We start from the raw sequence: 27,070 nt of genomic DNA on the forward strand, positions 1-27,070 counted from the left end.
GTCTGCCAGTTTCCAAGCAGAGTTCCCTCGGCCACCCCTTAGGGCTCGGGCCCTGGGCAGGCTTGCAAGATGCTAACCCCAAACAAACTTGTCCTCCACAAACCAACAATAGCCAGCAGATGTCCTTGAGAATCCCGGAAGGCTCATTGCTCGGGACACTATTGGAGGTCTGAGGAAGGAGTGGGGTGTGAGGGGGCGATGGACCCAGCAGCTGACAAGTCATGTTTCAGGCAGCCCTGACAGGAAGAGGGAAGAGACAAGACTCGCTTCAGCCTGTCTGCTCTTCCAGCAACCTGGGGAGACATGGAACGCTAAGAAGCCCATATCTCTCTCCCAGAAGGGTCCATATCTGAAAGCACCCCAGCTGAAGAGGCTGTCCCTCAAGAGCGACGCTGAACTGAGAGGGTCTTGGGACTCTGATATGCCATTTGGGCAAATTATTAGGCTCTGGTGGATGTTGGGCTTAAAACAATGGTCTCTCAGGCCAGTGAGATGGTTCAGTGGGCAGAAACTCCTGACGACGTGAGTCAGATCCCCGTGACCCATATACAAATTCAGGTGAGGTGTCATGCATCTGTAATCTTGGCACTGCTGAGACAAGATGGAGACAAGAAAACTGCCCAGAAACTCACAGGTCACTACCCTGCCATATTTGATGGGCAGAAACGACAGGAGAGCTCTTGCTTTAGAACATGGTAGGAGAACACCAGTTTCTAAAAGTTATCCTCTGAACTCTTTATACACACACACACACACACATACACACACAAACACATACATACACACACACACACACACACACACTCCACCCACTCACTACCACAGCCACCATCACCACCACCAACAGCAGCAGCAGCAGCAGGAGCAGCAGCAGCATGAAGCCCAGAACTTCACAACCCTTCTAGCTTTGATGGCCGACCTTGCCTGGGCACTGGGATAGCTGGTAAGGCCCCTTTCTACTAAGGAAAAAGACTCAGGATATGAGACCTCTCCCCTCTTTTCAGGCTTCTTCATGAAGGCTTCTTTTCTGGGTTACTATGTCTGCCCCTAGGGCTTGCAGCCTCAGGATTGACTGGTGACAGGAAGAAGTCGCAGTGTCTGACGCAGAAGTGCCTTTTTCGCACTATGACCCAGGGCGGTGGTGCAGTTTTCACACTATGACCTAAGGCTGCGGAGCGACTCAGTAGGAGAACACATACTGAGCATGTCCAAGGCCCCAGACTGGATCCTTAGCACCACAAGAAAAAAAAAAAGTTAAAAGTCAGAAATCATAAGGAAGATAACTGACAGGGTTTGACTACAGTTTTTAAAAATTCAAGCTGGCAAGAGAGCTTGCAGGTAGAGAGCCTGCCTGGCATGCACGAGGCCCTTGCATTCAATCATGGGAAGAGAGGCCTTACAGTATTGATTATAACCAGGCTTGGAGGCTCATGCCTGGGATCCTATCTGTCCCTTAGGAAGCGGAGGAAGGAGGAACACCACAAATCTGAAGGCTTCCCTGGTCTGCATATTGAGTTCCGGGCCAGCTAGGATCACATAGTGAGACCATGTACCAGAAAGCAAAGGAAAAGAAAAAAGGAAAAAAAGATAGAGAGAAAGATGCATAAATATAACAATATTTCTAACAAACAAAGAACACTGAAATTTAGAAATATTACTCCAGTTTTTAAAAAAAGCCATGAGCTGAGCAATGGCAAAAGAAGTAAATGAGGGAGCTGGCTCGGCATGGCTCGGGGGTGAAGGGTTCGCTAGCACAACCTCATTGAGCACCCACTACATGGCAGGCATTCTTCTGAGCATTAGAGATATGGTAATAATCAACAAAACCTGAAAACAAACACGAGGAGCAGAATTCAGATCCCAGCACCCACATAAAAGCTGGGCAAGGGGCAGCCTGACTGTGTGATCCCAGCACTGATAGGGTTGGGGGTGGGACTATAGAAAGGAATCCTAGTTCTCCGGAGCTCATTGGCCAGCCAGTTTAGCCAATTAGTGAGCTACAGATTCAATGAGAGACCCTGATTCAAAATACAAGGAGCATTTCAGTGCTCTGGTCCCATCCCCATAGGTTCTTGTTTTCTTCCACAAGTCTTCATCAAGCACTTCTCTGTCCTGTGCGCTGAGTGCCGGGGATACATCAGTGATCAAAACAGACTGCCCTCCATCCCTTCTTTGCAGAAAGTCCAGATCTGTGTTCAAGGTACAGGCAAGGATGAGGCAAGAGAAGAGAGAGAGCCATACGACCAAGGATTGTATGGTGACCGATGGGCAACATTAGCGGGCTCTCAGGCAAGAGCATACCAAGATAGCAAGCACCTTTGAGAACACTGCATTTCATCTCTGAGAGCCACAGAGAACAGGATATCTAAACCACAGCTCTTTACATCAGTGACTGAAGCCCAGAGAAGGAGCACCTTTGTCACCATGGGAGAACAAGGACAAGCTCACACAGCTGTGACAGCCATTGGCCCAGCCTCACCTTTGTCTTTTGCCGTCCCATCCTCTTGGGGGCAGGAGCGCTCACTTAACGGTCTTGGGGGTTAGCATCAACACCAGGGCTGGGCAGCTGACCCAGGTGCCTTGAGTCTCTGTCGGTCAGCGTGGTCCCATGGATGCCATACACTGATTTTGGGGTCTGGACTGGGTAGGGGAAATATGAGTGGATGTATGCAATCTGGATATCTCTCAGAAGTGAGAGATTTTGTGGGTGGAGGTGCTTGGGGGTATTTGGGCCATGGCCAGCTAAGCAGGAAGTTAGGGAATTGATTCCTGGCACCCTCAGGAGGGTGAAGTGGGGTGATTCTTGATCTGCCCAGTCCTGGGAAAGTACAGAGTTTCCCATTCAGCCTGATCACCTAGGCAACACTGTGTGACATCACAGGACAGAATCAGTCACACACATGCACTTCAGCAGTGTGGAGTCAGAAGCCATCCTGTCCTTCCTCAGAGCTACCTGATGTTCCCGTTCCTGATTTCCTGTTCCTGACGCCCATTACTGACCCTCAGTCCCTTTACCTCTCACAGCCTAGAGACCCAATCACTGTTCTCAGAGAAACAGCAATAAAGAGAATAAAAAACAATTCTCTTGAATCGGTAGCCATCTAGCCTCTGGGTAGAGTCTTTCTTCTGCCTGGCAATAAACACAGGGTTGGGGAGTGGCTCAGTTGGTAAAGTGCTTGCCTTGTAAGCATGAGGACCTGGGTTCAGATCACTAGCACCCATGTGAAAATCAGGGCATGGCTGTGTGCATCTGGAATCAGCACTGGGAGACAGTGGTAGGTAGATCCTGAACTCGCTGGCCATCCCAGCCAGTGAGTGAGGCCCTGATGCAATGAAAGAACCCACCTCTGGCCTGAGACTGAGGTGCCTCTCATTTGCACCCCAGATCTTTTCTTCTTTTTCCACTCTGCTCTGTGCCTCAGTAGGTGATCCTCGGCCGTGACCACACTGGGCTTCCCCAAGGTGCCTGCAGGGATCTGGGGAACTTCATCCAGACATTCAAGGGCATCCAGGCTGCTGTCCCGGGAAGCTGCCCTTTGGGCTGAGTTCATGTTCCTAACTCTTGCCCTTCAAGCCTGGGGTCACGAGGTTGCTTGGTATGACACCTCCTTCTAGTTCCTCTTAAACCTGAGGCAGCTGCTACGTGAGCCATTCCTGTAGGCCTGTGCTCGTCCCTGACATCCTGTAAACCCTGTCATCATCCTCTCCCTGGCACCTTTGTATACCCCAGCATTTAACGAACACATACTGAGTGGGGGCTCTTGCCAGCTTCTTTATGTGACTGCCTCAGTTAAGCCTCACAGTATGATCCTCAGAAACAACCTTTGTCATACTCTTCGTCAAATGAGGAGTAGGTGCTCTGAGGAAACTGACGGGCTTCAATTTGAATCCAGTTCTGCTGGTTGGGAAGTCTGTGAGCATAGTCAGCAAGCCTAGCGGCCTCTCCCTTCCATTTGGGAGAAGGAGTTTGCATTTTCCTTACTTCTCTTTCAGGATAACATGGACAGGGTTAAGACCAGGCATGAATGTCTGTGGGTTGTTTTTGTTGTTACTGTTGTTATCTAGGTTATGGTGGGCAAGCCCTCTGCTATTGACCGTCCGTCAATGCCCCCTGACCTTTTGAATGGACAAACAGATGGCTCAGTTACTGTACAGCTACTGGCACCACAGAGGAGCAAGCTGGCATGTCTTGGAGGCTCACCTAAATAGTGGCATGGCATCTGAAGGTGGCCACTGCTACCCAACACTAATAGATACCTTGTCCCTGCCTCCAGCTGGGAGGCTCAGGACATCTGAGCTGTGGCCAGTACTACTAATGTGGCCCTGGTCCAGTTTTGGCCAAGCCCTGTGGATGTAGGTTGCGTAACAAGACCATGCTGGCCACGGTTAGCAGTGGAGGGTCAAGGAGGCTACTCCTGTCTCCCGTCAGTCCCTCAGTATGCAAAGGAAACCTCAGTAAATGGTAACTGGGCTGAACTGGTGTGTTCATGTCTTGGTCCAGGCCATCTCTGTGATAGTTTCTATGACTGTGTCTTGTGGTCCCTTGTTCTAGTGGCCACTAGACCCCAAGACAATTAGACCAAACACTAGCAAGCAAGCAGGAGAGATGTTAGCCACAAAATACACGACATCTTGGAATCTGTGGGGCCCACCTTTAGCCCTGGTTTTCTGTAGTCACTTTGACCTTAGCAACCCCAGTGTCCTCATCAGCTAAGTAGCTGTGCTGGCTGACTCCACGCGGAGGGACAGAGAGTGTTAGACAAGACAATGGGGGCCAGGAAGAACAGGGCAGCCCAGAGAAGGGTTCCCTCTCATGTCTACCAGTTTGTGTGATGGAGAGCACCCATGGCCCTGGCTTTGTCTCCAGCAAATACAGGGCTGACCTCAAAGAGAGTGGTATTCACGCTGGGGGCTTCCATCTGCTTAGCAGGCACGTTGATTGATTGCCCTATTGGAAGATTCTTCTCAGTGTTGAGTAACCAGAGCGCCCGCCCATCTAAGGCAGCTCAGGTCCCACTGCCAACTCATAAATCACTTTGCTAAAGATGCAGCGTGGCTTTTGAACATTTTTCTTTGAAGAGAATCGATAACTCGTTAACAAGCGATTGAATAAAGGGTAAGCGAGGAAGCTACCCACTATTGCCTTCCATTAGGAAGGGGCAGAGGTGGCAGGTGCCCGGCCAAGGTGGGGGCGTCTGATCAGCAGAAGGCTGTGTGTTGGCCAGTCTTCAGCATGTTTCTGTGTCCGTTCAGCCTCACCTCTTCCACCAGTCTGGCCTGTACGCCCCGAGAATGTCCTCCTCTCCTCCATCCAGCCCTATTTCATACCTATGCTCCAGCCACCCCTGAGCAGGCAATAGTCTCTACAGCCTTGGGGAATATATATATATACTTCTCTGTCTGTCTGGTAGTCCTTCCCCAGCTGAAGTCGCAGACAGTTATCACCACCAATTCTTCCCTGAAACCTGACCCCACTCCCTTTCCCACATAATTATATCAGACCCGCAACCCATAAACATGCCTGGCCAGAGCTCATGACCCACAATCTACTTCCTTAGGACAGGGTTTGGCCTGGGGAAGTTACTCTCGTGGGACAGCACAGCACAAAGTTTGTATTGGGTAGGTGCTTGGTGAGTGAGGAGTGACATCAGCATTGAAGACTTTTCTCCCTTCTTCTGCGTTAGCCTGGGAGAGTGATGTCTGTTTCTCTAGTGTGGTACCCTTTGGTGCCTCTCTCCCCACAGGAGTGGATAGATAGCATCTGCAAATCTCAGAAAAATGACTACCATTTAGTGGATACCTAGAAGGTCACAGAATAGTTCTATGCACTTTGTATAGATTAATCCTCTCTATAGTTCCTATTCGTTTACTGTTGTTTTGAGACAAGTCTTTGCTATGTAGCCCTGGCTGGCCTAGAACTCCCTATATAGTCCAGGCTGGCCTTGAACTTGTGGTGCTTCTATTGCCTTTGCTCTCTGAGTGCTGGGATTACAGGTGTGTGCTGCCATGCCTGTTCTGTAGTTCTCATTTTAAACACAAGGGAATTAGGGCTCAATTGGTAGAGTGTTCACTTAGCATTTACAATGCTGTCCCCAGCACCACATAAAACCGGGCATGGCGGCACATGACTGTAATCCCAGCACATAGGAGGTAGAGCCAAGGAGGATAAGAAGTTCAAAGTCATCCTTGGCTATACGGCATGCTTAAGCCTAGGCTGAGTTCCATGTTAAGAGGAGGAGGAGGAAAAGGAAGGGGAGGAGGGAAAGGAAAAGGAGAAAGGGGGGGAGGAGGTTGAGAATATTGAAGCCAGGCTGAAGATTTTGTGTTCATCCTCCCTTACTGAAGTGCTGAATATAAGTACTGAAATATAGGTGACCTGGAAATAGTGGGGCGTTAAAGCGCAGAGTACCCACCGCAGGACAATTTTAAGGCTGGTACTGCAGTAAGGATGAAAACAGAAGGTCTGAGGAGCTCCAGTTATAGGGAGCTGCTCAGTCAGGCAGCCTGGTCCTGGACTGGCTCTCTCTCTCTCGGACCTCCAGCTCAGCACTGGCTACTCCTGCCCACGTTGTCTGCTGCCTCCACTAGAGAGCAGAGCCTTTGGCCCTAATCTCATTTGAAGCCATGAAATCACATTTGCAGTGTGTTAATGCAGCATGGGGCTGGCCCAGCTGTCTTGTCTCCTGGCAGAGAGAGGAGCCTAGAAAGCCATCTCTCTGGGAGGGAAGTCTCTTCAGGAACACCAGGAGACAGAAAGCAATTATGTTCTAAGAGGAAGATTAAAATAATATCCGCGCTCGCCATGCTCACCCGAGAGTCTTAGCACCATTCTGCCTGCAATGACTTGCGGCAGCTTTCTGATGGGGGAAGGGGGGACGCCATGACCAGGCCCTCATTGCCCCCAGCTTACCACCTCCCCAGTAGTCTCCTAGTCCCCCAGAGAAACCACTATCTCCCAAGCCCCCCCCCCTCCGACCTCTGCCTAGGCTATAGCCTCCAGCCTTGTCTCAGGAGGATCCTAGCTTCCTGAGCTCTTGCTGTGTGCTTCTGTGTGCTTCACAGCTGGTCTGTCAGGATGTCTTTCCCCAGTCCTTATGGCCTGGAAATGGGGCTGCTGCACAGGTGAAGTCCCACAGCTGAAGGCCGGCAGAACTAGAACTTTCATTACCTCCTTTCCTGCTTTACTGACCTCTTTCCGAGCAGTCTGCCTCCACATGTATGAGTTCTATGTACACTGATTCAATTAACCTTGGATTAAAAATACATTAAATGTATATTATTTAATTAAATATATTTTAAAATATATTCAATACCTTTGGGGAAAAAGAGTTTCTAGGGTTGGTATGCTTGGTATACTTGAGGACTGATTTTGATCTCTGGCTCCTTGAGAACAATACAAGAAAGCTGCATCTGAACTGGATGTATAGACGTTTTGAGTCTCCAAACGACACAGTACAACTCTCTACATTGTACCTGCATTGCGTTAAGTACTATAGGAAATCTAGAGATGAATTAAAGTATAGAGGAGAAAACCAAGTACAGCTATATACTCCTGTAACCCAAACAATTAGGAGGCGGAGACAGGAGGATCACAAGGTTGAGGCCAGTCTGGGATGTTTAGTAAGACCTTATCTCATCATCATCATCATCATCATCATCATCATCATCATAGAAAGATTGTATAGGTTCTAGGCAAACACTATGCCGTTTTATATAAAGAACTTGGTGGGGCATCTACAGATTTGGGCTTTTGAGGGGTCCTTGGAGCCAGTCTCAGGACACCAAGGGCAACAGTATCATCTTCTCTTATGTTTCTTTTTTTTTTATATTTATTTATTTATTATGTATACAATATTCTGTCTGTGTGTATGTCTGCAGGCCAGAAGAGGGCACCAGACCTCATTACAGATGGTTGTGAGCCACCATGTGGTTGCCGGGAATTGAACTCAGGACCTTTGGAAGGGCAGGCAATGCTCTTAACCACTGAGCCATCTCTCCAGCCCCTCTCTTATGTTTCTTTAGCCTTCCCAGAGGGAGCCAGTTTGTGTCCCCCCTGTAACAGATAGCTTTGTAATCTCACTATGCTGCTCTTGTCTTCCTGAGAGTTCCGAGAGGCCAGACCTGGCTCAGAATCAGGGATCGACAAAGCTTTCCTCCTGTAGGTGGCAGCCTTCAGGGCTGAATCCAGGGGACCTTCCAAATTGTCTATTTTTTGAGGAGTTTAGGGGCTCCTGTCTACTCCAAGAAGCCTTCCTGGACTGCAGGGAAGCCAGCATGTCACTTGATCTTCACAACTATCTTGTGAGGGAGTCATTGTGGCCCTTCTACGAATGAGGAAACAGGAAGTGGCATAACTCTCTAGGAACAGTAGAGGGCAGTGAATCGGAACTCAAGCCTGACTCTAAAGTCTGGCAGTGGCACATTGTTGGTGTAAACACACCAACGTTCTTCAGGCAGCATATCGGAGGGCATAGTCATGTGCTGGGAATTTTTATGCACGTTTCTACTAAGTCTCATTGAGCCAGTTCTAGTGAGCCCCAAGGTTGGTCCTGAACTCTGCATACTGACAACCCCAACTTCACTCCAGCCTTGTTCTCAAACCACTTCATGCCCCTCACTGTGGGGGTCAGCTGAACACTGGGTAACCTGTTTTAGCTGCTTTTGGTATGATATATCGTATAGTATCATATATCATATCATATCATATCATATCATATCATATCATATCATATCATATGATGCCATTAGGAACAAACTACTTCCTCATGATCCTGTCCCAGGGGCCAAGAAAGTGAAACATTAGGGCCCCCTTCTAGAGGACTGAGGAAGAGCTTGCAAATTGTGAGTCTGCCTGGGCAGGGGTGTAGCTGGTCATCACCTCACCCCTACCCTTGTGCTAACTGCTAGAGCAGAAAGTCTGGAACATGCTGTGGAGAGCAGGATTCCAGCTTGGCCTTTGCTGCTGACTCTGCAGGACCTTGCCTCCTCCCAGGCTTAGCTCCCCTCTACAGAAAGTGAATGCTGTCAAGGTCATCCTACCCACTTTCTAAGACCAAGGTGATGCCCTAACGCAGGGGTTCTCAATCTGTGGGTCGCAACCCCTTGGATTGAACACTTTATCAGGGGTCATGTATCAGATATCCTGCACACCAGATATTCACATTATGATTCATAACAGCAAAATTATAGTTATGAAGTAGCAACAAAATAATTTTATGGTTGGGGTCACCTACTACATGAAAAACTGTATTAAACGGTCACAGCATGAGGAAGGTTGAGAACCATTGCTCTAATGGGCTTGGTGGATCCCAGTGAGGTATGAGTTCTGCCTTTGTCAGTTTGTCTCAGAGTAGCCGCCAAGACAGAAATCCCAGAGCCCATGGAGATGCTGCCTCCTCTTCATCCCTTTAGCATCCCTGTAGTTCTGTTTCCTGATTTCTCCCTACTAGCTAATCCCTTGCCCAGCTCCATATCCTGCCTCTACATTGTGCTTTTTCTGAGCATTCAATTAGAACCCTCTTTCTTCTGCCCTATCTGTCCTTGAGGCAAGGCTCAACCATCTCCCCTCCCTGATGTCTGTAAGGAGGGCTTTCCACTGTGCAAGCCACACACCCTCCTCATCGACAGGTACCGCAGTACCCATTGTTCAGTGAGGATTACGAGGCCCAAGGAGGTCAGTGGTCCTCCTTCTGAGTTATAACTTAGTCTGCTCCTTGGGAGAAGGAAAGAATGGATGGATGGATGGGTGGACGGATGGATAGATGGATAGATGTATGGGTGGGTGGATGAGTGAATACCTCCTTATGTCAAATGAGGTTGGACCACAGTAACCCAAGGCAGGCTGTAGAAGCCAAATGGAGGAGGGGCACCCATATGCATGCTCCATTTATCCTGGAAAGGGACTGTTCTCTGCTGGCCGGGGCCTCTATTGGCCCTGAGACTTTGCAAACTCCACCCAGGCTGAGGGTGGCTGTGCTGACCCCTGCCTGAGAGGCCAACCCTCACTGAGTCCAATGCAACCAGGCTATGAGCTTTCCTTGTTGCCTGCCCCCATATCTGTCAGAGTCGTATTAAATACCAGTTTCACACAGTGCTCTAATCTCACCTCATACATCACACATGTCATGCCCCCAAGTCTCTTAGTCACTGGGGAGGGATTGTGTTTGGGGGATTTGTACAGAGATGAGGCCAGGAGGTGTGGGTCTAGATGTGGAGGCATGTGTGTGTATGTGTGTAGGCTTTCCATGTATGTGCTTCTTGTAAACTTGTCTCTGTAAGAGATGAGGTGTGTTTTTGCATACATGTAAACACTACGTGCATGTATGTGTGTTCCTGTGAGCCTAAAGATCTGTGAAGGTGACTGGGGGAGATGAGAGGCGGGCCCACACTTCCCTAGAGTCGCTGCCTAAGAGGAGTTCAGAAGCAGGTACCCCCTTCCTCTCTATCTCCCCCAACTCCTCTCTCTCTCTCTCTCTCTCTCTCTCTCTCTCTCTCTCTCTCTGGCATCCAGGAGGTGTGAGTCAGCACCAGTCCTTGCTGGTGGGAGAGGGGAGAGGCTGCGAGGAGGCGGGCCAGCAGAGCCATCTGCTCTGCTCTGTTCCCTCACAACAATCTGCTAAGGGAGCTAGTTCCCAGACTAGCACCCAGACTGGCCCTCCCCACCCTGCAGTCTTGTTTCTGACCCAGGAATTGTGAGACTCACAAGTCCATAGCACCCTTCTTTGGGGAGATTGACCTGGCTAGAAGGAGTTGCCTTGTTTTCTAGGTGTGGAAATGGAAGCCTGTACTATCTGCCTTGTTCAACCCAGATCTCCCCGCGAGCTCCTTAGTGGAACAGCAAGTTCTCATTAAAACGCCTCTGCGGGGCATACTGGATTTGTATGCTACTTCAGTATCACTTACAGCTTCCCAGAAATAGCAGACAGAGCAGTTGTTTGCACCCATTTCACAGGTGGGGAAGTGGAGACTGAGAAAGTCCTGTAACTTGTACAAGGTCAAGATGCTGCCAGATAAACCAGGTCATCCTGACCCATGTGCCTTCCTGTCATGGAAAACTGACTGCTCTGTCCACTCACCTGATAGATGGGGGCCTCCATGACAGGACTCCAGGCCTACAGAGACAGCTTGATGATCAGGCAGGGTGGAGGCAGAGGCACAGGCTTGTGTGGGGACATAAATACAGGGACCCCTACAACTGATGTGTCTTTGAGTCTCATCCGGGATAAGCACTCTGGGTGGGACCCCTGGGTCCTCCCTAGAGGATTCTTTGAATAGGAAGTATTTCATTGCAGGTGGCCAGCCGTTATGGGAAGAGTCAGACACTGGCTCCTCCGCTTGTGTGTGTGTGCGTGTGTGTGTGTGTGTGTGTGTGTGTGTGTGTGTGTTGGGGGAGGGATTGGAGGTGCTTTCTGCCCCATCCTCCCCAAGTCCAGGACTGGCTACACTGCTCCTCTGCCAGCCTCAGCTCACTACCATAGTGACAGGCTACACCCCTCCCTGTGTGGGTGACAGCACTCTCTGAGCACGCCTTGACAGTGTCTTTGTTCCTCGGAAATAAAAGAAAATCGAGCTACAAAGGGAAACCTCAGGTAGCTTTTAGCAGGTCTCAGCTGCCTGGGGCAGAGTGTGTTTAAGCTGGAGGCACTTGTCAAGGGAGCTGGAGGGGAGCGCCTCAGACCCCGCCCAGTCCCTACGTGGTAAGATGGGTGGGAGGGTGGAAGTCCCATGATCACGTTTACTTAAGAAAAAAGCGCTTTCAAATAATGGCAGAGGAGAAAAAAAAAATCAATGAAAACGGTTTCGTGTGTGTGTGTGTGTGTGTGTGTGTGTGTGTGTGTGTGTGTGAGAGAGAGAGAGAGAGAGAGAGAGAGAGAGAGAGAGAGAGAGAGAGAGAGAAGCATTTGTCAGGACCAAAACTGACCTGCTTGGGGCCCCAGGCCCAGGAAGGTGGGGGCTGGGAGTCAATCCCTGGCTCGTGCCTGCCGAAGGACGCTGGTGGTTGCGGGGGGGAGGGGTGGCAGCTGAGTCTCTAACTCGAGTTAAGAGAGAGATTAATATATTCAATCTGCTCCAGGGTAATTGAGGGAACAATTGGAGTGTTTTTCTAAAGCCCATAAAACTGCCTCATTTGCAAGGAAGAGCCGCCTTGCTGCAGCCCGCAGATTTGATGGAGGCAGAAGAGGCAGAGAAGGGCCGACTTTGGGATCCTAGTCCAGGGCAGCCGCAACAGCCAGACAAGGGACTGGCAGTCCAGTTCTAACCTGCTCTCTTCTGCTGGACCTCCTCTTGCTCTTTTTGTGGTCTCAGCATTGTTTTCACAGACCTGTGAAATGGGCCACAGCACTCCTCTCTACCAGGAGTGTGGCCTGGTGGAAGCTTTGAAAGACTAGGAAAGTGGGCTGGCACTGAGGGACAGGACAGGGGCGCGAACAAGGAGGTGCCCAGGTCTCCCTCCCCACCCTTCCAGGCCAGCCCCCTGAGAGTGAATGGGCAGTAAAGAGTGGAGTTAATGAAATCCACATCGCGTGCCTCTCCCGCTTGAACCACTCCAGTCTCCAGGGCAATGGGAAAAGCACATGCAATAGCCAGCAATAAAAGGCATAATGAATTTAAAAGCGGCTCGGAGAGAGAGAGCGAAGAGTGGCAAGGCTCTGGCCTGAAGCTGGAGGGCTCCTGGGGTAGCAAAAGTGTTGGCCTGCAGCTCTAAGCCAGAATCAGGACTAGGAACAGGCAGGCTGAATGGGGGAGGGGGCGAGGAGAGGGAGGGAACAAAGGGAAAGAAAAGGCGGCCCCACCTAGGTGTGGGGACCGAGGGTAGAGGTGAGGTTAGGCAAGCCACTCTGCTGGCTGCTCGGTTCTCCTCCACTTCCCCTTAACAAAAGCCCCCAGCTTGTTAGTGTTGAAGTCACGGTCAGAAGCTACAGGCTTACAGCCAGGTGTTCAGCATTTGGTGATTGCTTTATTAGTTTTCTTCTTTCTTCCTTTCTCTGTTCCTCCGGGGCAAAATAATAATAATAATAAAATAAAAAGGTGTTTTAAATGGAAGAAATAAAAAAAAATTGAAAGAGTCTTTTAAAAGTCTCCAGGGAAACAGAATCATTTCCACGGACAAAACTGCAATTGTCTGGGAGCCGCAACTGCGGTGAGGGCCCCCACCACACCCTCCTCCCTCCTCCTCCGGAACCACAGGGCCTTGCAGGAGGAAATTGGGGTTTTCAATGGCAGGCATCCCCAAGGTGGCCCCCAGAGCTACCAGCAAGGAAATAAACTCATGTTTCCAGAAACTCCATCCCTGGGAATCTCCAGCTCTTAAGTTTCCCTCTTCAACAGCCCTGCCTGTGGGAAGATGCCCCTGAACTTTCAGGATGTGATGGTCTTTGAGGGAAGGGAAGTCCCTTTCCTTTTCTACCCTCTGAGAGGCATAATTTTGGGGAGTTGGTTGGAGCTCAGACTTGCCTGCACTTTTTACCCCTCCCCCCCCTTAGAGTCCCCAGTGCCTAGCACTGTGTAGGCCACCTACCTCCAGAAAGGATGAGAAACATCACTGCCCCAGTGATAGTACCAGATGTAGTACTAGGTGTGGGCAGGCATCTAAGGATGCCCCTGTGTCCGGGAAGGGTGACAGCCAATGGCTGCAGGGAACCTGAGGTAGCTTCTTCTGCCTGTATGCTCCTAGGGTCCTTCTTTGTGAGTTAGGACAGCCCTGAAGGACCTCCATCCTGAGTCTCTGACTGTCCATTAGAAATATTCATGGGAACAGCTCCTGCTAACCGCCCCCACCTCCGGGAAAATATTAGCTCAGAGCAACTGTATTTGGTGCAGCCTGTTAGAACCAAGCACTGGTGTGCCATGGCCAGGATGCAAAAGGATTCAGACTCAGTCAGCAGACATTCACACTGAGCCCTGGTCTTGGTCACACACTGAGTCCTGCCTGTCATTGCTACCCAGTCAGATGTCAGCCTGCAACTTCGTCCCATTGTTCTATTGCCCCCACCCCATGACCTTTGTCTGTTGTGTCTTGGAAAAAATGGCACACACTATGTAAAGAAAAAGAAACCTCACACACTCATAAAAGTAGAGTTCTAAATTAAATTGATTGTTGAGACACCTGGTCCCAACAGGACTGAGAATAGTTTGGAAGCAATGACATCCATGCTGGGAAAACTTCCTGGAGGAAATGGTTTTGAACTGAAGCTTCTGTTTCTGGCGCCCAGAAATCTGTTCCTGGACCTGAACTGAATTTTGCTGAAGTTGCTCTGGAACCCCCAAATGAAATTCTCTGTTGCCCCTTCTATTTCTCCTTCTATTTCGCCCACGTCTCTCCAGTTCCCTGGACTGTCAACCAGAAAGCCAAGGGAAGCCTCCCTCTCCCTGGTAAAGTCCCCCGCTTCCTTAAGAAATCCTCTTATCTGGTGTCCTTGCCCCTCTTCACAGGGCAGGGAGGCATCACGACCATAAGGATCCCTATGGCTCTAGCCCTCGGGTCCAAAGAAATACTGAGCCCCTCTGGCCACCAAGTGACAACAGGGACAGGAGCCTGCCTTCCGTAGGCTGAGCTGCTGGGCCGAGTCTGTCTAACTACAAGCCTGTACGGTTCATGAGGAACCCTCCATTGTCTGTGGGCTCCAGCACTGTCATCAGGGCTGTGATTGCTGACCCCCCACCCCCACCTAAGGGGAGCGATTTTCCTCTCCCTTGAAAGCTATTTTCTTGTCTTGGTAGAAGCAGACATCTGACACTTTAAGAGGGAGTGTGGTGCAGAGATGATGGCTTTAAATAACAGAAATTAGAGCTGCCGAGGTCGAGGCAGCCATCTAGCCATCCCCTCCCCCAGTAGTCCCAACCTCTTTCACCCCCATTTCACAGCGTAGTGAATGCCGTGTCCAAGCGGCTCAGGCTGTCCAGGACAAAGAGCAGGGACAGCTTGTTCCAGGGTTCTGAGCCTCCTCCCTAGATAATAGCGGTAGACAGAGGGGCAGGGCCCCAGGCCCTGGACACAGGAAGCTTTCAGACTCACCTCGGCTACCCATCTCATTTCTCAATGGAACAGAATGGAGCTGAGCACAGACAGGGTCGGGAAGGTCTGTTAATTGATTCAGAAATGAATGGACAGAAATTAGAGTGGGCCACGTTAGTAGGCCAGGGAGGCCTGGGCAAGGGCAGCTGCTCCTGGGTCCCTGTCACATGCTTCCTGCTTATTTTACCTAAACTCCCCTCTTTACAGACCCCCCTCCTGTGTCCCCCCTTTTTGCCTTCAGAATTGAATACACACCTCGGCTCTCTGAGTTTCAGGTCCTCCCACATCTGCCCCCACTGGGCTTCTCCACAACCTCCTGGGCCTACTCAGTGCCAGCCTAGATTGTACACAAGAGAGAGAGGGGAGCAAGACAGAGAAAGAGATACACATAGAGGCAGAGACAGACAGACACACAGACAGAGGGAGAGAGAGCAGGAGGACTATGCCTTGGAGTATCTTCAGTTAGTCCCTCTGCCAGCTGAACCATGCCTTTCTCTTTGCTAGCTTATCCTGGAACCTTCTCCCCTAAGCCTCAAATTGCCACCCCTACACCTCACCCACCTTGTGTGGATCCAACACAGCCAAATATGGGGTGGAGGAGTAAATAGATACATGAGGAGAAGGAACAGACTCCTCCCAAAGGACACACCCGAGAATGCCTTTCCCGGCCCCACACTTCCTCTTCAGAGCGGTCCTGCCAGCCTTGAGCACCACGGGCAGCACCCATATTGTAGTCACCATATTGTATCTAGTGACACACTGTGCTTAGGGGCTGACCAAGCCTTGGATGCCACCTGCTACTGCATTCTGAGATTCCCAATAATTTAGTGGAATCCAGAATCCTGGGTGTGTTTTCTCCACCTGTGAAATGAACCCCTGCTTGCTCTGTGGATTCTCTACTGGGCATGACACCTGGACGCAGAACATGGCCACAGTGGGAGACCTTCCACAAAAGGGCTATCACCCCTTGCCTGAGCCTGATGCCGCCAGGGTCCTGGTTCCCAGCTAAGCCCTTCCTGGTCACTATTGGAGCTGGATGAGCCTTGTCACTCACAACCTCCATGGAAGTCTGCTGAGGATGTAGGAGATTGAGGTCGGGGACTATATGGCTGTAGACAGCTGTGTCCTGAGCAGGTGTGTACCCACCTGTAGTTCTGGCTGGCTGGGCTCCACGAGGCAGCTTGAGACAGAGGACCTAGGGGCTCGGTGAGCATGGAAGGCGACACTGTAGGTCAGGCCTCCACAGTGGCGGGCTGTGGAGTCCTCGCTAGCTCGGAGAAGAGGCAGGTTGCCACAGTAGCGGTACAGGTCCTCATGCTCCTGGGCTGTGAGGTTCATTCGGGGCTCATCTGGTCGTGGGTAGATTGGGAAGATAGCCTCACCCACCCTCCGGGCCACCTGTCCTGAGGGTCCATCCAGCCTCAATGCCTCTACGCGTAGATATGCGTCATTCTGCCCATCATTCTTGCAGAATCCTGGGTGGAGAACATGGGGTCGGATATGGTCTCCGGGGTCTCTGTCCTTCTGCCAGGGAGAAAGAAGGACATCTAGGGCCCTGGGGCAAATTTTGAGCCGAACCCAAGTGTGCTTGGCTAAGATTTCTCTTGTGGGCAACCACTCTCAGGCTTCACCCAAGACTCCTTCCCTTTTCCCATGCCTCGTGTGAGCCCACCAGAGTGAGGAAGGAAAGGCTTACACCTGTGGGAATCATTCTGGGTCCTGACACCACTCGGGACCAGGGAAGAGTTTGCCTGGTGCCTGATTTCTAGCCAACCAGAGCCTTCTACTTCCACCAGGAAGCCTACCTGGATACCTCTCATTCTAAGCCTGGATCTTCAAAATCACTTAGCTATTTTTGACTTAAGATTTTTGCCTCTTTGCACCCAGTCTGGAAGGCCCCAGAAGGCAAGACCAGGGTCTCCTATCCATCCAGGTCTGTCCATTCTCCATTCCTATAATCAGCGGGAGCTTAGGGGACTTCTACCATTATTCTATATAATGTTCACTGCTTATGACTGGTTCTAAACATGCTTTGGGCTTGCTTCTTTCGAATTCATACATCCCCTTTAGTTCTTCTTCACCCCTACTCCCTGTGAGAACAGTGTCAGCACCCCCATGTTACGCTGAAGGAAGCAGGGACTTTTACAGGGCCAGCATTTGTCCAAGGTCACACAGTCACATAGGCAGAGCTTGGACGTCTGTCTAGAACTCTGCCCATGGCTCTCCCAGCTCCCTTTGAGTTCTCAGGGCTCTGATGAGGTCTAGGGCAGAAGTCCCAAGGACCCTCCTTCCCCCAACCCCGATTCCTCTTTGTACCTTTGGGCAAAGTAAAGACAAATTTATTCCTGGTGATGGTGAGGGTCTGCTCAGGATCCTGCTGCTCAATGACCTCAGTGACAGCAGAGCAGGCTGGGATGGGGTCCCCATCATTGACTTGCAACTGCACTCCAGCCCCAGAGCCTGCCTGCAGTGGATTCTCAGCTGACAGCCTCAGGGCATATCTGCCCTCCTCATTAAATCCCACGCTCAAGATCTCAAACTCCAGGTCCAGTGTCATCTCTTCTGCCTTTAGCCTTGGGCTCAGCAGGGATGCAGACAGATGGCGATCAGAACCTCTGAAGGCCATGGCTTCTCCAGGCCGAGCTCTGTCCTCTCCTGCTCACGGTTCCATCCCAGTCTGGAACAGACAGATTGGGCATTTGGGGCCACACCTCACCCTTCTCTGTTTGTTTGAGAAGGATCCAGGCAACAAGCCAGGAAACAGAGTCTGAACTGGGGAACAAAAGCAGCAATTCATTCTTCCTATTCAGTGTTTGATCTTCCAGCAAATAGTTATTGAGAGCCTACTGTATGTGAGGTGCTGTTTTCGGCATTTTGAACATAGCAGTGAACTAAACACACATTCCTGACCCCCCTCCCCCCGAAACCTGTCTTCTAGTGAAGGCAGTAGGTAGAGAAGACAATGATAAACACGAATTATGGAAACAATGACCAGGGCTAGCTCAGTCAGTTAATTACTTTCTGTACATGCATGAGAACGTAGGTTTGATTCCCAGAACCCATGTAAGCTGGGAATGGAGGCTCATGTTTATCATCTCAGCACTGGGAAGCCTAGTTAGGTAGATTCCTGGAGCCGGCTTGTCACTCTAGAAGAATCAGTGAGCTCCTGTCTCAAAAAAGTAAAAGGTTCCTGAGGAGTAATGCCCAAGATTTATGGCTGGCTTCTATATGTGTGCCTGTATGTACATGTGTGCTCATAAACATATACACTCTTACACCTATACACAGTCTATGTACAAACGTACGCCTGCATGCGTATGCACGCACACATACACACACATACAAAACCTCAAGTTCTTAGTATGCAAAGAGATGATATTTTCAATGCAGTCTATAAAACACGAGGGGAACGCGGGCACGCAGTATTCAGAACTTTCTATTTCTCGGGTGTCTATTTCAGTGGGTTGGGAGAGGCCTCCAGGGCAGGGGAATGTGTCTAATCAGTATGTATTTCCTCAGCCAGCTTACTTAATCAAGACACACGGCTTCACTTTACAGAGAGAACTCGGTCTCTCACACCAAGGTGGTCAGTCAGGAATCTCTGCTTCCTGGTCCTGGGTTTAATTGCAGCCAGAGGATCCTAGCACTCCTCAATAAAAACTAAGTTTACTGCCATCACCGCTATCTTACCATTGTCACCATGACCATTACCCTCACCACCACCATCATCACCACAACTATTGCCACTATCATCACTACAACCATCAGCACCACCACCACAACCATCACCACTACCATCCTCACCACCACCATCCTCACCACCACCACAACCATCACTATCAACAAAACCATTATCACCACCACAGTCATTATATTATTATTGGATTAATACTGAATAATTATATAATTATCAAATATTGTTGGATTCTCATTATCCAATAATATCAGTATCACTACCATTAGTGATATTTTCTACTGAGCAGTTTCTGGGCATTAGACATTCTTGTGGATCTATAAGGCGAGACAACTATTTCCTGTTTTCTAGATGGAGAATATGAGACTGAAAGAATGTCCAGACACTTGTCCCAGATCAAATGACTGGTGAGAACTGAGGTCTGGACTCAAGGAGTGCAGTCTAGCTACATATACGATGCCTCTCCTGGGGAAATTCAGTCTCCTGAAGCTACAGAAGGACAGTTTTGAGTCTGTAGGGCATGTTTATGATGAGCACGGTTTACATTCACAGCGGTTCACTGCAGTTAGCCATGTCAGCTGATGTCACTTCCTGAAGGAAAAGACACTGTTCTGAAGACTGCTGCAGGCAAGTGCAGCTAAGGATCTCAGCATCTGTTGGCTTCCTTTACAACTGTCCCCAAGGAGACACCAAGGGAGAGTTCCAGTGACCTAGCATGTAGGTGACATTCAGTAGATCCCTTCTCTCTGGATGTTGGTGCCCCTTCTGTGTGATGGGCAGCAGTGGAGTAGGTGAGCAATCCTGTAGCTCTAACAGTTGGGAACTCTGTCAGTCACACAGGGAAAAGGGCACAGAACGTCTGTTTTGGGGAGATGGTGGGAGGCAGAGGCTGCCTGAAAATCTTCATGGACTGCAGGCTGAATTTGTCTCTGCCAAGCCGGTCCTAAAATGTAATGGTTTGATACAAGCAGCTCTCTTCCCTTGTATGTCTGAAGTCACTCCCAGCGTCAGCAAAGATGAGAGGCCATCTTGCCTGCCCCAAGACTCTGTGACCTCAGCACACTGCACCCCTGCCCCCTGCTCCGGCAGACAGGGCTTGTGTGAGTAATTGTGTCTTCCTAGTCGGTTCTCCCAGTCTCTTCAGCACTGCCATCCTCCCTGCTGCCCCTCCATCTGTTCACACAGCCTCTGGGGTGGCTTGTTGGCTTTAGCATGCATTTAGGACCCTCCACTGCCTGGCATCCTGTCCCTTTCCAAGTATCCTTTTCCCACTCTGCCTCCAGGGTAGGCTCACTCGTGTGTGTGCGTGCGTGTGTGTGTGTGTGTGTGTGTGTGTGTGTGTACACACGGGGTGTGCATGTACTTCGAACAAACAAACAGAAACTAGGCTGACGGGATGGCTCAGTGGGCAAAGGCACTGGCTGCCAATACGACAATTTGAGTTTGACCCCTGAGACCTACATGGTGGAAAAGACCAACTCCCAAAAAACTGTCCGAGCTCTGTGGAACAAACGTTCACTCACACACACAATAAATAGACAGACAAGCAGACGAAATAAAAAATTTTAAAGTAAATAACAATAAAAGTCACGGATCTGGGGATGTAAGCTCAATCACTAGGATTCTTGCCTGGCACACACCAAAGCCTTGGGTTTGAGTTCAGCGTCACATAAAGATGAGTGTAATACAAGAGGTAGAGGCAGCCAGGTGGTCTAGGTGCACACCTTTAATCCTAGCTCTCAGGAGGCAGAGGCAGGTGAATCTGAGTTCGAGGTCAGCCTGGTTTACAGAATGAGTTCCAGGATACCCAGGGCTGCTAAACAGAGAAACCCTGTCTCAGGGGGTGGTGGGAGGTAGAGGCAGGAAGATCAGAAGTTCAAGGTCATTCTTGACTACACATCCTGTTTGAGGTCAGCCTGGGCCACATAAAGAAAAAAAGCAACAACGAAACATAAGCAAATGTTTTAAAATTACATAGATAGATATAAATAGACAGTGTTTTTAAAAGTATATTTCAGGAGTATATTCTCTTTGCTGTGTTATCAAATTCTAGAACCCGTTATCTCATAAGACAGAGACTGTCCCCCATTAAAAAGCAGCTCCCTCCCGCAGCCTTCATTCCCTGGCAACCTTGCCTTCTGCTCCTGGGTCTGCATGCCCATTGGCCAGGCCCACTCCAGGTGCTCCTGTGAAGGAAGCCCAATGCTGTCCTTTCAGACTGGCTCACTTCTCTGTGAGCAGGATAGCATCCTGGGGAAGGCTCAGGTTGCACCAGGCCAGGCCCATCCTGCACCTGCGCACTGTCCCTCCCCTGCCTTTGCTGGTGTTGTTCTTCGGCCCACACTGCCCAGGTCCTTCTGAAGCAAGACTGCTCCTCCTGCAGCCTGAGGAAACTTTCCCTTCAGCCCGTCCAGCGGTGCTGTCCTTGGTTACCCGGCACCCTTTCCTGATCTGTTGCTACCCATGACCTACCCATCCTCTATTGATGTTTCTTTGAGGAACACGCAATGGTTTGTGTGCCCAGGTCAGTAATAGGGACCCGGGAGGTGATTAAGGCATCATGGAGTGGATGAATGAGTGGATTAATTGATAAAGACAACTTAGCCAGGCTGGAGAGATGGCTTAGCTGCTGAGAGCACTAGCTGCACTTCCAGAGGACCCAGACTTGATTCCCAGCACCCACATAGTGGCACACAATCTTCTATAACTCCTGTCCCAGAAAATACAACACTCTTTTCTGGCCTTTGTGGGCTCTGCATACACTCAGTGCGCAGACATACACTCATACACATTAAATATGATAGTGAGAAATTAAACACAACTCAGCTTCTGTTTGTGGCTATTTCATCTGGTTTCCATCTGTAAGAGGTGAAGGGACTTTACTCACCATGAGGAGCCTGGTGTGCCCAGAAGGGCAGAAAGCCGTGACTATGTACTACGCGGCAGGACGGGGGCAAGACCTCCTGATGTTCAAGTTTTCAGGAGAATTCTGGCCTCTGATCTTCAGAGATGGTCGTAGCATCTTAGCATGTCAGGACTAGATGGCATCCACATTTTACACTTGGGGAAACTGAGTCCAACCATGCACAGAAAGACAGGTCTGAACTCCCATCTTTAATGGTTTTCAAAAGGCTCAAACCTTAGGGGAGGTTGTGCTGGGTGACAGGGCCTGTACCCTTTGAGTGTGCAGGAAGGTGTAGGGAACCAGTAGTCGAAGGCTGACTGCCAAGACACAGTCTGCAGTCCCACCATGAAAGCCTTAATGGGGCCCTGGACTCCCCTTTCTTCTGCAAAAGAATGGTCACTTAGAGGCTGCTGGGGTCTGAAGGGCCTGGGCCTGTAATTAGCCACCCCGGAATGCCTCTTCCTGTTTCCCACAGTGACTCTTTTCAGCCTGCCTGCCAGTATCCCCAGGACTCTTGAGGGCTCTTAGGTCCCCATCACTAGGCACCTACCTCCCACTCCCTTTCCACCCACCCACTTCTGGCCTTAGCATACAGCCGAGTTCTCACCAAGAGCAGGGACATCTGAGAGTCCCCTGGAAGCTACTGGGACCTGTGGCTGAGACACACATACCCTTCCAGCAGAGGAAACAGGCCAGAGAGAACAGGTGGGTGGGGTGGGTAGACTCGGATTTCCTGATGCCCAGGCTGTGGAATCCATAGATCACCCCAAACCCATTCTCCCAGCTCCTCCAAAACCTCCCTCCTTCTCAAGCCCACCCTGTTCCCTTTAGGTCTGAGTGTCACAGGCTCATAAGGTGACAAGATTGCATGACAACCAGTCTGTCTCTACATCACAGACTGAGAGACTAAGGGCCGGGCCAGGAGGGTTTGAACTTATAATCACTCAGTTGATAGGTGACAGAAACTCAGTTATTACAGGAGCATGGTCCCTTACCTTCATGGAGGGCCTGGCTCGCTGGAAACTCTCTCCTGGGTAGTACTTTGTAAGCCTGTCCCACTCAGACCCCATCAGGTCTCTGAGGCCCCACACTCAACACTGAGCGAGCCAGGGGTGCCCTAGTCACTCCTGCAATCTTCCGGCCCTGGCCTTGGCAGCGTAGGAGCTGTGGGAGTGTGCGGAGGCTGCAAGGGAGGTTCTGGGGTTTGCCCCTGCAAACTTCTTCATCAGCTTTGCCTCTGAGGGCTAAAGTTCCTGGGGTTGCAGGTCGGGGAGGGCAATCTCACTGGCAGAGTCAGCAGCACTGGCCTTTGGGAATCTGACTGCTGACTACTGGGTGGCCCAGCAGGCTCCTAGGACCCAGTGGTAGCTAGCTGGTCATAACTGTAGACTGGAGGCTTGTAGACTCTAGGCCTCCAGGAACTCCTGACAGCCAGAGCAGGTAAGCCGCAGAACTGAACAGAAACTGGGATGGGTAGCAGGGGAGCTGGCGTGGTCAGAGGCCAGATGGAAGCAGGTGGGGGCTAAGAGAGATCCTATCTTAAACCTTTGGGAGGAGAAAGCAAATTTCATAGGGAGGGAAGGAGGAAAGGTGTGTGTGTGTGTGTGTGTGTGTGTGTGTGTGTGTGTGTGTGATAGAGTTAGACACAGAATGAGGCATACCAACAGGAGAGGCATGATGGACTGGGGCTTAGTAAAGAGCTTGCCTTGCAAGTGGGAGGACTGGAATTTGATCCTTAGAATCCACATAAAAATTCTGGGTATTGTGGCATGCATTTGCAATCCCAGAACTTGGGAGACAAAGATGGGAGAATCCCTGCAAACCTAGTTAATTGGTGAATTTCAGGCCAATAATTGACAAAGGAGGTAGGCAGCATTCTGAGGATGAAACCTGAAGTTGCATACATCTCTACACGTATGAACACACACTCGCACACACACAGAGACAGAGACAGAGAGAGAGGTATTCACACATAGGCACACACATAGAAGTATATACACACACAGAAAGAGAGGTACATACACATATGCACATACACAGAGGTACACAGAGACAGAGAGGTATACACACACCGACAGAGGTACACACAGAGAAAGAAAGAGAGGTACACACATGTATACACGCACAGAGATGCACACATGCATATACATATAAAATAGAAAAAAAGGAAAGACAAGAGCATATACTAAATCAGGCATAATGGCTCATACCTGTAATCCTAGCACTCAGGGGGCAGAGTCAGGAGGATTGCTACAAGTTCAAGGCCAGCCTGAGCAACCAATTGCTATAGCTAAAATAAGGAAGGGAGGGCTTAGAAGTAAGTTTTGGGACAAAGAAGGAGACCACCACTCCAACTGAAATATCTGGACAAAGCGATATCACCTTTTTATCAAGAGGGTGAGCTAGGAAGAGCAAACACACGGAGACCGGAAGTGCATTTGGTTTTTCTTTTAATCAGGTATTGACTGCATTTCTTCCCCGTTGGCTGGGGTCTGAACTCACAGACTTAATTCGATTGGCTAGTCTGGAAGGAGTTGGCACCCTAGAAATGATGGAACGGGAGAGAAATCACTGCTCCAGGCCATCAAATTCCTGGAACACTGCTGCAGGCCTTTGTGTAAACAAAGGTTTTACTGGATCATGTGTATGGGGATTAAAACATTTGCATAAAAGTCTTATTAGGTGAGGAATATAAAAAGATCTGAAATTTTGGTCATCAGTACAAGTTTTGCAATAGTTGTTGGAAGAGACTCATATTTGGCATTTCTTACAGATGGAAGAAAGAAGTAAAGGAGGGAGAGACAGAAAGATGGAGACAGTGCTAATGTTCAGGAAGGAGGGACTGATGGACAGGGACCGACAGCCAGGCAGGATAACGAGATGGAAAACAAGGTTACTCCTGGAGATGGACAGACATGCAATGGACAGTACGCAGACAAGGTGTTGGGAACGATGGCCCAGGCTCGCCACTTGGATTAGTGAGCTGAAGGGGTCTTCCCTTATCCCAGAGTGGGTCTCCTAATTCCAGAGTGCAGCAAGTCCCTGCTACAGGAAGGGAGACTCTGAGGCTAGAGCAGGGTTCTGTGAGTAGAATGGAGGTGGGGCAAGTATTGGGTAGGGATTTCTGACCTAGTTTTTTCCTCAGTTACTGACCCTGCCACTTCACAAGATCTCTGTAGTTAACTCTCTTTTGGCTGTGATAGATCATGGAATCAAAGGATAAACTATTCACCTTATGGTCTAACCTCAGCTCAGGCTCCATCTTTGCAGCTAACTTATTGATCTGTTCTACTTAACTCTGACCTCTGCCTTAGTCCCAGAAGGCTTCTTGAGATCTAGCCTTCCAGACCCCATTTTAGCCTTCTGGAGAGGAAGAGGTAAAGAAAATATACCTCTTTTAAAAGAATATCCTAAGCATGATACTCAATACTTTTTCCATTTCTCTGACGAATGCTCACTCTTGGGGGAGCATCTAGTTGCAAGGGAGCCTGGGGGATGAACCACTGGATGAAAGTGGAGTCTGCTCAGTGTCGCTCCAGGCTGCCTTCCAGCTTCTTCCCCACACCAGGCTTCAGCACATCCTCACAGTTTCCTTTCCCTTGTAAAAGGTTACAGGTCTGATGAAAGTCTGAAGCATTCATTCCCAACCAGTAAAACCCCTTCTGTCAGGTTTTGCCCCTCTCCCACCCGTGTGCTGAGGATGAACCAGACAGAAAGAGGAAACAAGAAATGGACCTCTACAGCCATCTGCTTCCCAGGTACCATTTAGGACACGTGACACCAATATGTGGACATCCTCTGGCACCTGACCTGGCATGTCTGATGACTTACTGGGTGGTCAGTAGAAGACAGTCAGTGGCTCCCTGTCAGGACTAGCCTGGAGATGCCTTTGTTTGTTGTCTCTCCTGGGTTAAAGAGGAAAACCCTACATGCAACCTAAAAGAGACTTGCATAAGCCAAAAGCTAAAGGAGAAGGAAATGGGGGTATAACTGTCTCCTTAGTGAGACCTGTCCTTCTACACCTCAGCCACACCCCTCCATGCAGGTCACAAACTCACTGCTGAACCTTCTGTCTTTCAGATCCCTAAATCCCTAAGTTCAGAATCCATTGTCTCTTCTCCCCACCACCTCCAGTTGCTAAAATTGGGCTGTCGGGTCCTGTTGGTCAGGGGACTCTCCTTGACTCCAATAAATAGTCCTCGAGGTTTTTCTGTATCTTTTTTTTTTTTTTTTAATTCCTTTATCTAGGAGATCAAGAACCTGCAAAAGGCTGACGGTGGGACAAGACAACAGTGTGACCATTCTGAACCGGTTGCTGTGTGTCTGCCAGGTTCACTTTTTATGCCCTCACCCAAACACACATGCATCTTCTTGTCCAAAGCATAAAACAGGGTGGCTATTTCTGTATTGCTTTGCCACCGACAGGATGGTCACTGCCACCAGGCAAGGTGTCTTGGAATCTGCCGTATTGGGAAGTGCCTCCTTCAGCACAGCGAAGAGTTCATCACTGGAGACTATCAAAGCTTTTTGATGCATACGGAGCTTATTGCTGTTCATTTTTTCCTATTGTCAACAGCCTTGGGCTGCTCTGCCTATCCATGAAAGCGGCTTCACAGCGTTTTAAAGTAGGGCAGGCAAGGGCGATTCTTTTGGTAAGGTAAGGTTTAATCCTGCCTACCTACTAACAGTTCTCACGGGGACCATCAGCACCCAGCAGGCTGACAGCTTCCCAGCGACAGTCTTGGGCTGTTTGGAGTCCCTCTCCACCTCTCCCCTGCTATGGACACCTGGGAGGGGTGAGGCGGGGGGGGGGCGGCGGGAAGGGGGTGCACTGTCCACAATCCTACTCTCTTCTCCAGGTCACGGAAAGTTTATGGTCCTCAGGCTGCCCACCCTGATTGACCACAGCAACTTTCTCTTCCAGAAAGGAAACTATCCTCTCTAGGTCTTCCTCCTGAGAAGTCAGACTCCTTTCTCGTCCTAGCTCTTGCCCACTCTTTCCTTGCTCTGCCTGTCACAACAAAGGGTGCAGCATCTTTTGAGCGTCCCCCTCCCCCATGCAGCTGCCTCCCTGCAGGACATCCCTTCGAGGAGGATGAAGGGGGTGTGTGGTGAGCAGTGTAGTGGTGCTAGGGATCTGGTGTTGTTCCCGTTGCCTCAGGAGTGTACAGAAATGTGCTACCCTGATGAATGGGACCCACAGCCTCACAGCCTCTTTGTGAGGCCTGGAAGAGGAGGGTCTCCGAGGGGGCTCTTTGGCTTCCTCCTAGAATAGCTCATACCAGAAATTCCAGCTTCCTCTCTACCCTGTGGTCAGGGCCCTCAGTCCAGCTGGGCAGCAGCAGGGTGCTGATCAGTTATTAAAAGCTGAGCTGGTGGCTGGGCTCAATACAATTCATCAGGCGATGCCCCCTGGGAGTGATGGATGATGACAAATGAGGGGGGGGGGGCAGTC

The 27,070-nt window shown here is 50.0% G+C and overlaps 2 protein-coding genes across 3 annotated transcripts in view; one reads left to right on the forward strand and one right to left on the reverse strand.

Moving 5' to 3' along the window:
- Nucleotides 1–17,642, reverse strand: part of Ccdc33 (coiled-coil domain containing 33) — a 96,672-nt gene extending 79,030 nt beyond the window's left edge. Inside the window, 3 exon segments of the mRNA XM_057768685.1 lie at nucleotides 15,988–16,046; nucleotides 16,105–16,491; nucleotides 17,333–17,642. Of these exon segments, the coding sequence (XP_057624668.1) occupies nucleotides 15,988–16,046; nucleotides 16,105–16,491; nucleotides 17,333–17,642 (756 nt within the window).
- Nucleotides 1–27,070, forward strand: part of Stra6 (signaling receptor and transporter of retinol STRA6) — an 89,221-nt gene that overhangs the window by 36,834 nt on the left and 25,317 nt on the right. The gene's annotated exons all lie outside the window — the stretch shown is intronic.

This window comes from Chionomys nivalis, chromosome 4 (genome assembly GCF_950005125.1).
Source record: "Chionomys nivalis chromosome 4, mChiNiv1.1, whole genome shotgun sequence".
Lineage (NCBI taxonomy): Eukaryota > Metazoa > Chordata > Mammalia > Rodentia > Cricetidae > Chionomys > Chionomys nivalis.